Source organism: Arvicola amphibius, chromosome 3, assembly GCF_903992535.2.
Source record: "Arvicola amphibius chromosome 3, mArvAmp1.2, whole genome shotgun sequence".
In the NCBI taxonomy this organism is placed as follows: Eukaryota; Metazoa; Chordata; class Mammalia; order Rodentia; family Cricetidae; genus Arvicola; species Arvicola amphibius.
The window spans coordinates 184,980,539-184,993,244 of NC_052049.1; the positions used below are offsets into that span (position 1 = coordinate 184,980,539).

A 12,706-nucleotide genomic window follows, 5' to 3' on the forward strand; every position below is an offset into this window, starting at 1 on the left:
CAATAAAGCTGTCACAAGAATTTGGGTTCTGGGGCTGAACAGACATCGTGAGGGCCTTGTCTGTTATGCTCTCGTCCTGCATTGTCCCTCCTCAGGGGACTTAGCACACAAGTCAGACTGTAGGATTTTTATCTCCCAGGAATGAAGGAATGATTTATGTCTCCTACACTATCAGGCAATCTACCTCTCATTCTTAGGGAATCAACTTGCCTCTTCTTCTTTCAGCCTGGTTGTAAGCCTCTGTCTGGAGGGTAGGGGAGTCTCTACAGTGGCCACTCCTTTTCCTAGCCTCAACCTTGAAGTGTTCACATAGCTGTGTCCCAGGGAGGATAGGGTCAGGATGGCTATCTTCAGGTTGGCCACTTTGGCTTGAATGCGCTCTCCCAGACAAGTTCTATTTAGAGTGATGTGTACATCTCTGTGTGTGTGTGTGTGTTTGTGTGTGTGACAGAGAAAGAGAGGAAGGGAGGGAAGGAGGGAGGGAGGGAGGGACGGAAAGAGGAAGGGAGGGAAGGAGAGAGGGAGGGAGGGAGGGAGAGAGGGAGGGAGGGAGGGGAAAGAAGGGGGACGTGAGGAATACAGAGAAAGAAGGTGGCAGAGAACAGAGGGCTGGATTAGAAGCATGGCCTGGGCAGGACTTCTCGGTCCAGCCAACTTGCATACGCACCCACGATGGACAGGATGACAACCACGAAGTCGAAGATGTTCCAGCTGTTGGTGAAGTAATAGTGGCGCAGGGCAGCCATCTTGACGATGCACTCGCCCGTGAAGATGGCCACGAAGAGCAGGTTGATCTTAGCTAGGATGTTGACCTTCTCAGGGCTCTGGTCATCCGTCTCCACCATCATGGTCACCATGTTTAAACAGATGAGGAACATGATGGTGACGTCGAAGGCCTGCTTGGTCACAATGTCGAATATGAAGCCCTGGTACTTGTTCTAGAAGAAGAAGTGAGGGGCTCAGTGCAGCAGGGACCCTAGGAGACTCTGCTGCCAGTCAGCCCAGACAACCTGCATCCTACTCACCACCCTCTGAGGGCTACAGCTCCCCCACCACTGTATCACACATGTAGAGGAAGAAACCATGGAGGTAGAGCAGCTGGCCCACCTGCCTAAACCCTATCCCCTCTAGGCACCGAGGCCCAGTCCTGAGACTCCCCCCTCCACCAGGCCATCCCGGTAGACTTCAGGTGGACCTTCAGGTAGACTTTTATCCTGGGTTTCAGCACACCATCCACTGTGCTGCTCTTTTTTTTTTTTTTGAAATATTTAACTCTATTTTTATGTGCATTAGTGTGAAGGTATCAGATCCCCTGGAACTGGAGTTATAAAAAGTTATGGGATGTCATGTGGGTGCTAAGAATTGAACCTGGGTCCTCCGGAAGAGCAGTTAGTGCTCTTAACCACTGAGCCGTTTCTTCAGCCCCCACTGAGCTGCTTTTTAGTTTTATATCCTGGAGGTTCAAGGTCAAATTTAAACTTCAATCCCAGTACTTGTTTATGCCTTCAAATTTGCATGTTTTTCTCTATGCTTTTTAATGAAATGAATGTTATTTATTCTACCGAATAAAGTTATTTTATATGTTTTAAAAACGTTTTGTTTTTAAAATGTGTATATTCGTGTGCCTGCATGTAGGTATGTGAGTGCAGGTGTCTATGGAATACAGAAAATGTTATTGGACCCCTGGAGCTGGAGTTACAGGTGCTTGTGAGCTGTCTAATGTGGGTGCTGGGAACTGAATTCAGGTCCTCTACAAGAGCAGTACATACTCCCTCCCGCCCCCAAGACAGGGTTTCTCTGTAGTTTTGATGCCTGTCCTGGAACTAGCTCTTATAGACCAGGCTGGCCCCAAACTCATAGAGATCCACCTGCCTCTGTCTCCTGAGTGCTGGGATTAAAGGCGTGCGCCATCACCGCCCGGCTAGTACATGGTCTTAACCACTTAGCAATCTCTCCAGCTACTCTATGTTTATTGTAAATGAGCCCAGGTTATTTGGAAGAAGAGACAGGATTAAAACTATGTTCTCCTCTCTCTCTCTCTCTCTCTCTCTCTCTCTCTCTCTCTCTCTCTCTCTCTCTCACACACACACACACACAGTCTCTCTCGTTCACACACACATACTCTGTCTCTCTCTCATACACACATACTCTGTCTCTGTCGCTCACTCACCCCCCCCCCCCATCTAGTAGAGGACAGGGTGAGCAGGGAGGAATCAAATGAAAGGTTTGAAACTCTGGGCCTGTCCAATCGGCTGGTGGTTTAGGATCATCTCACCAAATTACTTTGAATAGCCCCCAGTCCCAGTTTTTGTTTGTTTGTCTGTTTTTAGGGCAGGGTCTCAGTATGTAGTCCTGGCTGGTATTGAACTCACAGAGATCCTCCTGCCTCTGCCTCCCAGATGCTGAAATTACACATGACTCAATTCCTCATCCTGCTTTTTAGAATGGCTTGGTGGAGTCAGGCTAGCAGAGAGCCCAGTGCCCACCCTGGCTCTGTTCATAAGGGAAACGGTTCTCTGATTACCGCTGTCCTGAAGATGGGACTATGAGTGGGGGTAGGGATGTAAAAGCTCACTCCATTCCCTGGGAAGAACCTGCACCTCGAAAGGAAGGAGGGGCTCACTGGAAGCGGCTGAGTCCCTGTGACTACGCTGTGTGCCCTTGGTGTCACTGCCTCAAGCCTTCCTCAGTCTCTGTGTGAGACTCAGACCTCTGTGTGGGTGAGAACCTGAGAGTGCCTCTCAGCTGGGCTGAAGACTGGGGCTCCTGATGGCTGGCTTTGGGGAAGGCTCCCAGGTCTCCTGAGAAGACCGTCCCCAGCTCTGCCAGAGAGCCTGGCTTACCAGGGGCCGCGGGATGGGCTTCTGGGGCTTCTTGGAGCCCAGCTTCTTCATGGCGTTGTAGTACTTCTTCTGCTCCTCTGTCATGAAGATGTCCTGGCCCCCTAAGTATAGAAAGACAACACCAGCATAATTCGGGGGTTCTCAGGATCCTGCCTCCCGTGTGAAGGTGCCAAGCTCAACAACTTCAGAACTTCCTATCCCCCCCCAAATCTGCCTTTTCAGATCCCTCCCTGTTCCTGGTCCCTGGGAAATCCTTATGGTATTGTGAACATTTCCCTTGGCCCAGTCAGCAGGACCTAGGTATCTCTCTGAGCATCTCACTCAGTTTGGCTACAGCTTAATGGTGGCCTCTTTGGCATGTCTCCCTGGGCCTCTGCACAGCCCCACTCTTGATCACAGATGGGGCTAACAGTTTAAACTAACTCCCCGAATCTCTTAGCTGCCTGAGGGAAGGCAGAGACGGGCCAGCGTCCCTCTGTTCTCCATGGCCCGTCTACACCCTCCCTACCGTATCTCCTCAGAATAGAGAGGAGGCTCATCCCCAAGAGAGCACGCAGTCCTCCCTGCCCCACCCCCTCAGGGGGAGCCAGTGCTCTACGTATCTTTTTCTTCTGCTGGTTGAAGTTATCGATGATGACACCAATGAACAGGTTCAGGGTGAAGAAGGAGCCGAAGATGATGAAGACGACGAAGTAGATGTACATGTAGAGGTTGTACTCCCACTGCGGCTGCTCCTCATACTGCAGAGGAGAGAGCAGAGCAGGCAGGGTGGGCACACAGGAGGATGGGGCTGCAGTGGGGGCTGTCGGGCATATGCGTGTGTCTGTGTCCAGAGGGCTGTCACCATTGCAGGTGTACGGGACTCTGACTGGCTGCGATCAGAGTGGAGGTGGTAGCCAGGGAAGAGTAGTAGACCTGTGTGCAGGTGACGGTGGCAGGCAAGGACATCTGGCATGCCACGCTAAGGGGTGATGTCATATCGGCGCGTGTACAGTCCCTGAGCCAATGGGAGGTGATGGAGAAGGGTCATCTGTCTATGTGTTACTTTCATTGGTTAATAAAGAAACTGCCTTGGCCCTTTAATAGGACAGAAAATTAGGTAGGCGGAGTAAACAGAACAGAACTGTGGGAGAGAGAAAGCAGAGCCAGGCAGACGCCTCAGGCAGTCACAGTGCTTCGCCTACCCAAGACTGGTTAGAATCTTCCCGGTAAGCCACCACTTCATGGTGGTACACAGATTACTAAATGTGGGTTAAAGCAAGATGTGAGAATTAGCCAATGGGAGGCTGAAACTGATGGGCCAGGCAGTGTTTAAAAGAATACAGTTTCTGTGTAATTATTCTGGGTAAAGCTAGCCAGTGGCTGCAAGCTGGGCAGCAGGGAGGCGGCCCGCTGCTCCTTCTACAGGGAGGCCCCTCCATTGTCCCTCAGTCATCAGTACGACTGGGCTGGACACAAGGACAAGGACAAACTCATCTCCATCTCTGCTGCCCCTCTCCTGGCTGAGGATGAGTAAACTACAGTGGGTTGGCTCTGAGACGTGTTGAGAATTTGGGGACTCCACCGAAGACCACATGGTCTTGCTGCAGGGCCAGGCCTGAGCATCCCTGAGAAGCTGAACCTGAGGCTGACCCGAGCAAATCCTGCTCCTCCTCCCACGAGGCCAGAAGCCTTAGATGCTGGTTTTGTTGGGAGCCGCTAGAGACCACCTACCCCTCTGGAGTCCACGGCTGCATACATGATGTCCATCCAGCCTTTAAACGTCGCCTGTGAGGAACAGAGAATGATGGTGACCAGACTTGGCACGTGCTTCAGCTATAGAGGAGGGCTGGAGACAGTCTCCAAAAGGCTGAGTGGCCCGGGGAAAGGCCTTCAGTGGGGCTAGGAATGGAGGAGTAGAGGACGAGCAGAAACCCCAAGAAGGCGGTGTGAGGCTCCTCAGTTGAGGCCTCGGGAAGGGTAAGGCCAGGAGAAGGTCCACTCAAGAACACACACTTCAGATTCTAACACATCACAGGGTCCAGACAGTGGCCTTGCTCAAAGACTGACCCCAGGGCTGACCTGACCAGCTGTGTCCTGCCTGGAACCACGGGATCCTTTTACCCCTGCTCTGGTGAGTGGCTAACAACTTGTTTTCCAGAAGGAAAGAAAAAAAAATCCCTAACATATTTTCCAAATTCTCTGATGTAACTATTCCCACCATGACCCATTCCCACCACTATGGTGTGACCAGCGGGAGGAGATTCAAGAGCCATACATAGTGTTACAGAACACACACAGTGCAGGCAAGACAGAGAGCCCTGGAGCTTGCTGGTTTGGCGAGACTGGCTGGCCAGCAAGCCCCAGCCATCCTCCTGTCTCCACCTCCCCAGTGCTGTGTTTACAGGCACGTGCCACTACGTAGAGCTGGTTTTTGATGTGGGTGCCTGAATCTGAACTCAGGTCCCCATGCTTGCGTGGAAAAGCGCGTTATTGACCAAGCTGTCTCCCCATCCCCGTGGGTTGATTTCACGGCAGGTGCTACAACCGCTGTACCATCCTGCTCACAGAGTAAATGGGCTTCTCAGAGAACCCGCACATCAAAGAGGGAACAAACATGCCCCTTTTGGGGGTGGGGTGGTGGTCAGGAATCCAGGACCTTGCACATGTCAGTTAGATGTCCCCGTCTCAACTGTATTCCTTTAAACAGCCCAAGGTAGTTTATTATGGAGGTGGCCGATCACACGTTTCCTACTAGCTCAGTCCCTGGGGAGTCAGTAAGTAGTCTTTGGTATCTAGCCTGTGACACCTAAAGAGGTCAATTTGATTGGCAGCTAGGGAGCTGGTCCTTTCCAGTGCTGGCTTGATCCCCACACACCTTGGGCAGTGTAGACTTGATCAAACAGAGACTCTGGGAAATTATAACCTCTTTGGGCCCCGAAACCCTACTTCAGGGACCCAGGATGCCCTGCTCCTGCCCACACCAGGGTGAGGGACACATTTCCAAAGCACCAACGGAGGAAGGGGACACTTGTTCTCCCGTACTCACCACCTGCAGAAGGGCCAGGTATCCAGCCCCCACGTTGTCGAAGTTGACCTTCACCTTGGTCCAGTACAGCTCTCCGGTCACGTTGAAGGACTCACACTCGCTCTTGTTGTTGACGATGGTGTAGTTGAGAGGCAGGTCGCCCTCCGTCTGGTTGATGCACCTCCCAAACTTCCCGGCGAAGAGGTTCACGCCCATGATGCTGAAGATGAGCCAGAAGATGAGGCAGACGAGGAGGACGTTCATGATGGAGGGGATGGCGCCCACCAACGCGTTGACCACCACCTCATGGACAGAGAACGGACTCGGTTCTTGGGGTGGCCTGGAGCACGTGCTCTTTCCAAGACCTCCCCCACCCCTGCTGACTAAACTTGCTGGCCACAGGTGGCTGTGGGGGTGGGAGTGCGGAGTCTTCCCATAGCCAGAGCGCTGGCGGCAAGTGAGGGAAGTCGGAGAGAATCAGGAGGCCTTTTTATCTACGCCTAAATGCTGAGGTAACTCCGGAATACTTCAGCCTTTCCCCTTCCAGCCCCCTTTTACTTTCAGCTATGATCTGAAAAACTCAATTTTCATAAAAATGGCATCTCTGCTGGTTGAGGCTGCCAGGAGTCCAATGGGCAGGACAGGCTTAGACAGAGCTGAAGGCTTTAGGTCCTGTGTCAGTCCTGCTGGTCCTGAGTTCTCTGTGCTAAACTTCCCATTTATTTTAGGGCTGCCGCTACTGGGAGAGGAAGGGGTCCCCCTGAAGTATATCCAGGGGACCCCTTGCTATGTCTGCAGAGTGCTATATGACTCCGTACACTCTTCCTGAGCTTCCAGAAGGTGGCTTCCTGACTGATACATTTGGGAAACTCGGGCCCAGTCATGGTCCCAGCTGCCCATGAGCCACGAAGCTATTGACCACACAGATAGAAGTGGAGCTGGGGTGGATTCTGTTGTGGCACCGAGGGTCCGAGTCAAGATAGGGATGACATTCTAAAGCAGATAGCACATCCTGGAGCAGGTGGGAAACCCAGCTCCCCCAGGGCACCAGGCTTTCCGCAGAAACCCCAGGAGTTTGCCCTTGGCTGGCACTGTAGCCAGCAGCCACATCAGAGGCATTCCTGGCACCTAGCATCACTCTGTCCCCCTGGAATCAAGTGTCCTTGGCTCCCAAAGAGACATTTAACTCTGGTCCTATTGCTCCCTTGTGGGTGAGTTCCTGCCAGGACTAGGCAGTGCAATGAATTGTGGTGTGGGCAAGGTTCAAAGCCATCAGCCAAATGGTGAGCTGTGTGATGGTACCTGCTGGGGCAGGGGACGACAACAGACAGAGTTCTCCGAAGCCATGAAGAATTACGTATGTTAAAACACACAGACACAGACACAGATACTCACATGCTTGCACGTGCACACACACGAATATACATATGCATGAGTGGGGTTTTCTTCTTGTTACATATCATAGCTAATGCCTTTTCAGTGCTGGGGGCAGGGTGTCAAACCCAAGGAAGCAAATACTCTGCTAGAGACACTCCCACCCCCCGCCTGCCCTCACAGTTTTTCTTGGGGGCTTTAAAATTCACCTCATAAAAATGGATGGAACTGGAAGATATAAAGTGAGGTGACCCAGTCTCAGGCAGACAAATATTGCTGCTTCCCTCTCATAGTGGATCTGGCTTCTAACTTTCATATATGTGTATCTATGTGTGTCTGAGTGTGTGGAGAGACCTGAAAGGGGGCCCGTGAGGGGTGGGGGAGGAGCTTTAAGGGAGAGGACTAACAGACACACACGATATTAAAATGGGAAGGGGACAGAAGGGGACAAGAAGGGGTGGGGGCAGGGAGACAGGAGGTGGGGGAGCTGACAGGATCTAAGTATATGTAAAAATGTCATGGAGAAATCTGTTACTTTGGATGCTAAACTATAAAAGAAACAGGGTTGCAGAGATAGTCCAGCCAATAAACGTGTGAGCCCAAAAACTTGAGTTTGGTCCCCTGAACCCAGGGTAGGTGGACACAGCCAATTCCTGAAAGTTGTTCTCTGATCTCCACATGCATGCCATGGCCCGTGGGCCTCCATGCTCACGAGTGTATCACACGCACGCACGCACACACATACTTTAAAAAGATATTAGAATTTTCCTTATATGCTCACATTCTTTGGTAAAATGTGGCATTCCCTAAATGCCTGTATGCTCACAAAAGCATTCGCTAAGCCAGGGATTTAAACTCGGCAATCTGTCATCTGTAGGTGAGAACACGGCCTACTTTACAACACCTTCCTTGGCCCTTGCTACCCTGCCCTTCACCATCCCGTAAGGACATGGGGAAGGCAGCCCATGCCTACCAGGAAGTGAGGGATTCCAGGTCAGCCTGCAGAGTGGCACACAAGGAGGCAGAGAGCCCTGGTGCCGACGGGCCTGGGTGTCGGCGAGACTGTGCTCCCGTTCCGTCCCAAAGCTGGAAGAACCCTTTGTAGAAGGTTCTAGACCACAGGCCTCAGAGGCAGCGGGGAGGCCCTCCCAGCTCCAGGCCAGGCCTCTTGGTCAGGAAGCTAGGGGTGTGTCCCCCGCTCTTCCACTTACCCTCATGCCCTCAAATCGTGACAGGGCCCTCAGGGGTCGCAGTGCCCGCAGTGTCCGCAGTGACTTGATGGGACCCATCTCAGCAAAGCCTAAGGTGTTGGCCACGAGGCTGACCAGCGAGACCTAGAGAAGGGAGTGGGTGGGGAGGCAGGGACAGCTCCAGAGACAGGCGGTGGGCTCTTGGTTCCTCTTAGGTAGGCTGATCAATCTTTACCAGCCTGTTAACTGCTAGCCCAGGCTTCCTGGAGCTTCGAAGGCCGGGAGTAAGCTGAGACCGTCCTGTCTACTGGCCCTTCGGCCTGGGACATGTCATCCCTATTCTACCCTGTTGGTGTGGCTGAACAGAGACAAAACCTGGGTCTCTAAGTACAGTGCTTGAGTTGATCCTCTTTTCTTCCAAAGAAGTCTATTTGGGGGAAGAAAGAGCAGTCCCGGGTTGCATACGAGCACCAGACAGTCACAGGGCACTTCCCGTAAGCTGGACTTTGTAACTTTCTGACGTCTTATGAGGACATAGACAGGGATGGGTGACACTGAAGCCTCTGCTCCCTCTGTTCTTCCCCCAGAACTCCCCCCAGTGGACCCCATCATGCTAAAGGTCCGAGAGCCAACACCCTCACTTCTGCACTCCCTAGTGACATAGTCCGGAAATGGTGTCTCACCTGGACCACTGCCTTTTACCCTGGTGTTGTGGAGATGGGAAGGACTGCACAGGAGTCAAAGCCCTAACGCTTTCTCTATGCTGGGAAGCACTAGGTGTTAGGGGTGGCCAAGGGGCACGGAGGAAGAGGCCTGGCTAGTCTCCCTCTTCACCCCAAATAAAAGCCCATGTTTTCACAAAGGCCTATGTGCCTTTTCCTCCTCCTGTTCCCTCCACCCAGCCACTCTGGGGTGGCTTCTCAAAGGCATCAGGCATAGTGTGTAGAAGGTTCTGACACACACCTACGGAGTTAACTCCCCTCAGACCTGCTCAAGTCACCTCAGGGGGCCCATTACTGCTAGATGATTTAAAGTTCTGCCTTGCATCTTCCCCTCCACCCTACAGCCTGGTGCCTGTACTTCTAACGCCTGCCCCCGTCTCCTCCTCAACCCCCCCGTTTTCTTTTCTCCATGTCAATTTATCCTCAAACATGATACCAAATTGGGCCCCCCCCCACCCCATGTCTTTCTTTTTCCCAGACAAGGTTTTGTTATATAGCCCTGGCTGGCCTGGAACTCACAGCAATCCTACTGCCTCAGTCTCTGGAGTGCTGGATTTATAGGCTGTATTCTCATACCCAGCTAATGTGCTTACTTATCTAAGAACATCTTCTACATTTACTCTGTGTGTGTGTGTGTGTGTGTGTGTGTGTGTGTGGTATGTGTGCGCGCACGCGAGTGTGTGATAGTGCATGTGTGCAAGTGCAGAGATCAGAAGACGGTTTGTAGGAGATGGTTCTTCCACTCTATAGGTTCGGGGGCTGGAACTCAGGTCACCAAATGCCTTTACTGACTGAGCCATCTCGCCAACCACAATGGTTTTATTTTTATTTATTTAATTGCCTGCTGTCATTCTGCCTCTAGGTGGCCTGAGACTCCAGACCTAAGATAGTCCTTGAACATGGGCCTAGGACCACCTGAGGCCTGGGACCAACTGAGACTTGGGACCACCTAAGGCCTGGGGTCATCTGAGACTTGGGACCACTAGAGACATACACACACTTGGGCTCCTGAGACTCCCTTCTTAGAGACGCACAATAGGGCTACAGAGACCCCTTTCCCAGGGACACACACACGCCTGTGCTCCTGAGACGCTCCCTTCCCAGGGACGCACACACACCTGGTCTCCCGAGCTCCTGTTCTCATGGATGCACACACATCTGGGAACCTGAGCTCCCTTCCCTCACTGAAAGTGGATTCAGGGCTGCTCCTCACCCTGAGCATTGTCTCCCCCAATTCTCTCTGCCCCCCAACTTGACCCATCTGACCTAAACACATCCTGCAGTACCCTGGAGTCCAGGAAGCTCAGGGAAAGGGGCTTCCTACTCCATCTGCCAACTGAGAGCTCAGAGAACATCTCATGTCTTGGACTTGCCATCCCAGGACACAGCCCAGGCAGACAAGGTCTCCCAGTGGTCCAGTGGTCCATATAGCCACAGTACATGCTTCCTCCTGTTCACACAACATGCCCATCTCAATCTCCCAGGGGTCTCTGCACCTACGCCTACCCTATATCCTCCCACAACCCAAGTGGGTCTGGAGGTCTCTGCCTGTCCTCAGTCTAGGGGACCTGAGCCGCTGCGGTCCATCCTTGGGGAGGGACTTCAGCACAGAGGTGTGTCTCCACCTCCTCCCTCTGGTCACCCTGTCAGCATGTCCCGCTGTGGCTCCTGGCCCAGGCAGGAACAGATCTCTGCTCTGGATTGTCTCCCACAGGTAGGTCCTGCTCTGAGGCAGGCCTCTGCTCTCAGCTGCCCTCCTTCCCGACCAAGGTCTAGGCTTCAGACGCCTGGCTTCCTTCTGCTCCCCCACCACACGACACAGCCGAGCACCCCCATTTCCACCTGGCCCTGTTGTCCCACCCCTTGCGTGGCCACGAGCCCCTACCTCCCGGGTCCCCTTCACGGGCCCACTCACGTCCACGATGAGGAAGTCCAGCCAGCACCAGGCGTTGGTGAAGTACTTCTTGAAGCCGTAGGCCACCCACTTGAGCAGCATCTCCAACACAAAGACATAGGTGAACATCTTGTCGGCATACTCCAGCAGAACCTTGATGGTCTTCCGCTCCTCCAGGTAGATGTCCTCGAAGGCCTGTGGGCAGGGCACACGGGGGTGGGGTGGGGGGCTCAGAGTCCAGATTGCTGCCCGGCAGTTCACTCTGCAGGGGATAAGGGGATATCATTTCTAGCAACACCTGCTGCTTAGGAGCGGGGGAATTGAGGTGTGTCTCTCCATCAACCATGGATGGCCAGGATACTGGTCCTCACTGTAGGTGGAGAGCCGGGTGTGTACTCCCTTTACGCTAAGAGCAGATGTTAGTTCTGGGCTAGCACACTTTTAGGGTCACGTTCCTGGCAGGGCTTGGTGCTGCAGGCCTGTAATCCCAGCTACTTGGAAGGCTGAGGCAGGAAGACCATAAAGCCTGTCTTAGCTGGAGAGAGATAGAGAGGGAGAGAGAATGGTAGGGGTGGGTGGGTGGGGGGAGATACCAAGGCTAGCTTGGGGAACTTTGTGAGATCCTGCCTCAAAATAAAAAGATACAGGGGGCTGGAGAGATGGCTCAGAGGTTAAGAGCATTGACTGCTCTTCCAGAGGTCCTGAATTCAATTCCCAGCAACCACATGGTGGCTCACAACCATCTGTAATGAGATCTGGTGCCCTCTTCTGGCGTGCAAGCATACAGGGGAGGAATGTAGTATACATAATAAATAAATAAATCTTTAAAAAAAAAAAGATACAAAGAAACAATAAATGCTAGGTTATGCCTCTGTAGTAACTTAGCATGTGTGAAACTCCAGGCTCCATTCCCAGTGCAGGAAAGGAAAGAAATAGTTTGAATTTATTTAATAAATAAACAAAATAAATAAAACAATGAAATTAAGCTTTCCAAGACTTGCCCATTTTAAGCCAGAGAGAGGGAATAGGCACTCAGCTTGCAGCCTTCCACTGGACAGTGTGCAAAAGCGCTCCGGTTTTCCCTCCACTTTTGTATTTATTCCACTTATCCTGTGTATTTACCATTTTCCATGGGAATTTATACTGGACTCCATTCTAACAATGACTGAAATCCCCTTATAATGAATACACTTAGATAAACAAACCCAGCACTGGGCCCAAAGCAGAATTTCTGTCTTTTTAAAATATAGATATTCAGACATTCCCCCCAAATACCAGCCACACGGCGCTTATTATTTTTTAATTGATTGACCGATCGATTAATTTCTTGTTTTGAGACAGGGTCTCACTGCATTACCCTTTCTGGCCTAGAATTTGCTCTGTAGATCAGGATATCTTTGAACTCACAGAGATCTCCCTGCCTCTGCTTCCCAAGTGCTGGGATTAAAAGTGTGCGCCACCACACCCGGCCAAAGCAGGATTTTCAAAAAAATGTCTTCAAACCCTCTGGGCTCTGACACCCATGAAAAACAGGCTCTCCGCAGAATCTAGGAGTAAAGTGTGTCCCCTCAGCCTGAAGCGCCTGCCTGGCATGGCTGAAGCTCTGGCAACGCCTGTCCCCAGCACACTAAAGACAACAAAAGATTCCCCCTTTCCTCATTCCTGTCTCTACCCAG

The 12,706-nt window shown here is 52.1% G+C and overlaps 1 protein-coding gene across 1 annotated transcript in view; it reads right to left on the reverse strand.

The window, feature by feature from the left end:
• Scn5a (sodium voltage-gated channel alpha subunit 5) overlaps positions 1–12,706 on the reverse strand; it is a 99,131-nt gene that overhangs the window by 4,659 nt on the left and 81,766 nt on the right. The window contains exons 21-27 of the mRNA XM_038322330.1: positions 11,052–11,225; positions 8,436–8,558; positions 5,872–6,153; positions 4,557–4,610; positions 3,442–3,583; positions 2,844–2,944; positions 668–938 (exon numbers count right to left, since the gene is read on the reverse strand). Coding sequence (XP_038178258.1) covers positions 668–938; positions 2,844–2,944; positions 3,442–3,583; positions 4,557–4,610; positions 5,872–6,153; positions 8,436–8,558; positions 11,052–11,225 — 1,147 coding nt within the window. The remainder of the gene's footprint in view (positions 1–667; positions 939–2,843; positions 2,945–3,441; positions 3,584–4,556; positions 4,611–5,871; positions 6,154–8,435; positions 8,559–11,051; positions 11,226–12,706) is intronic.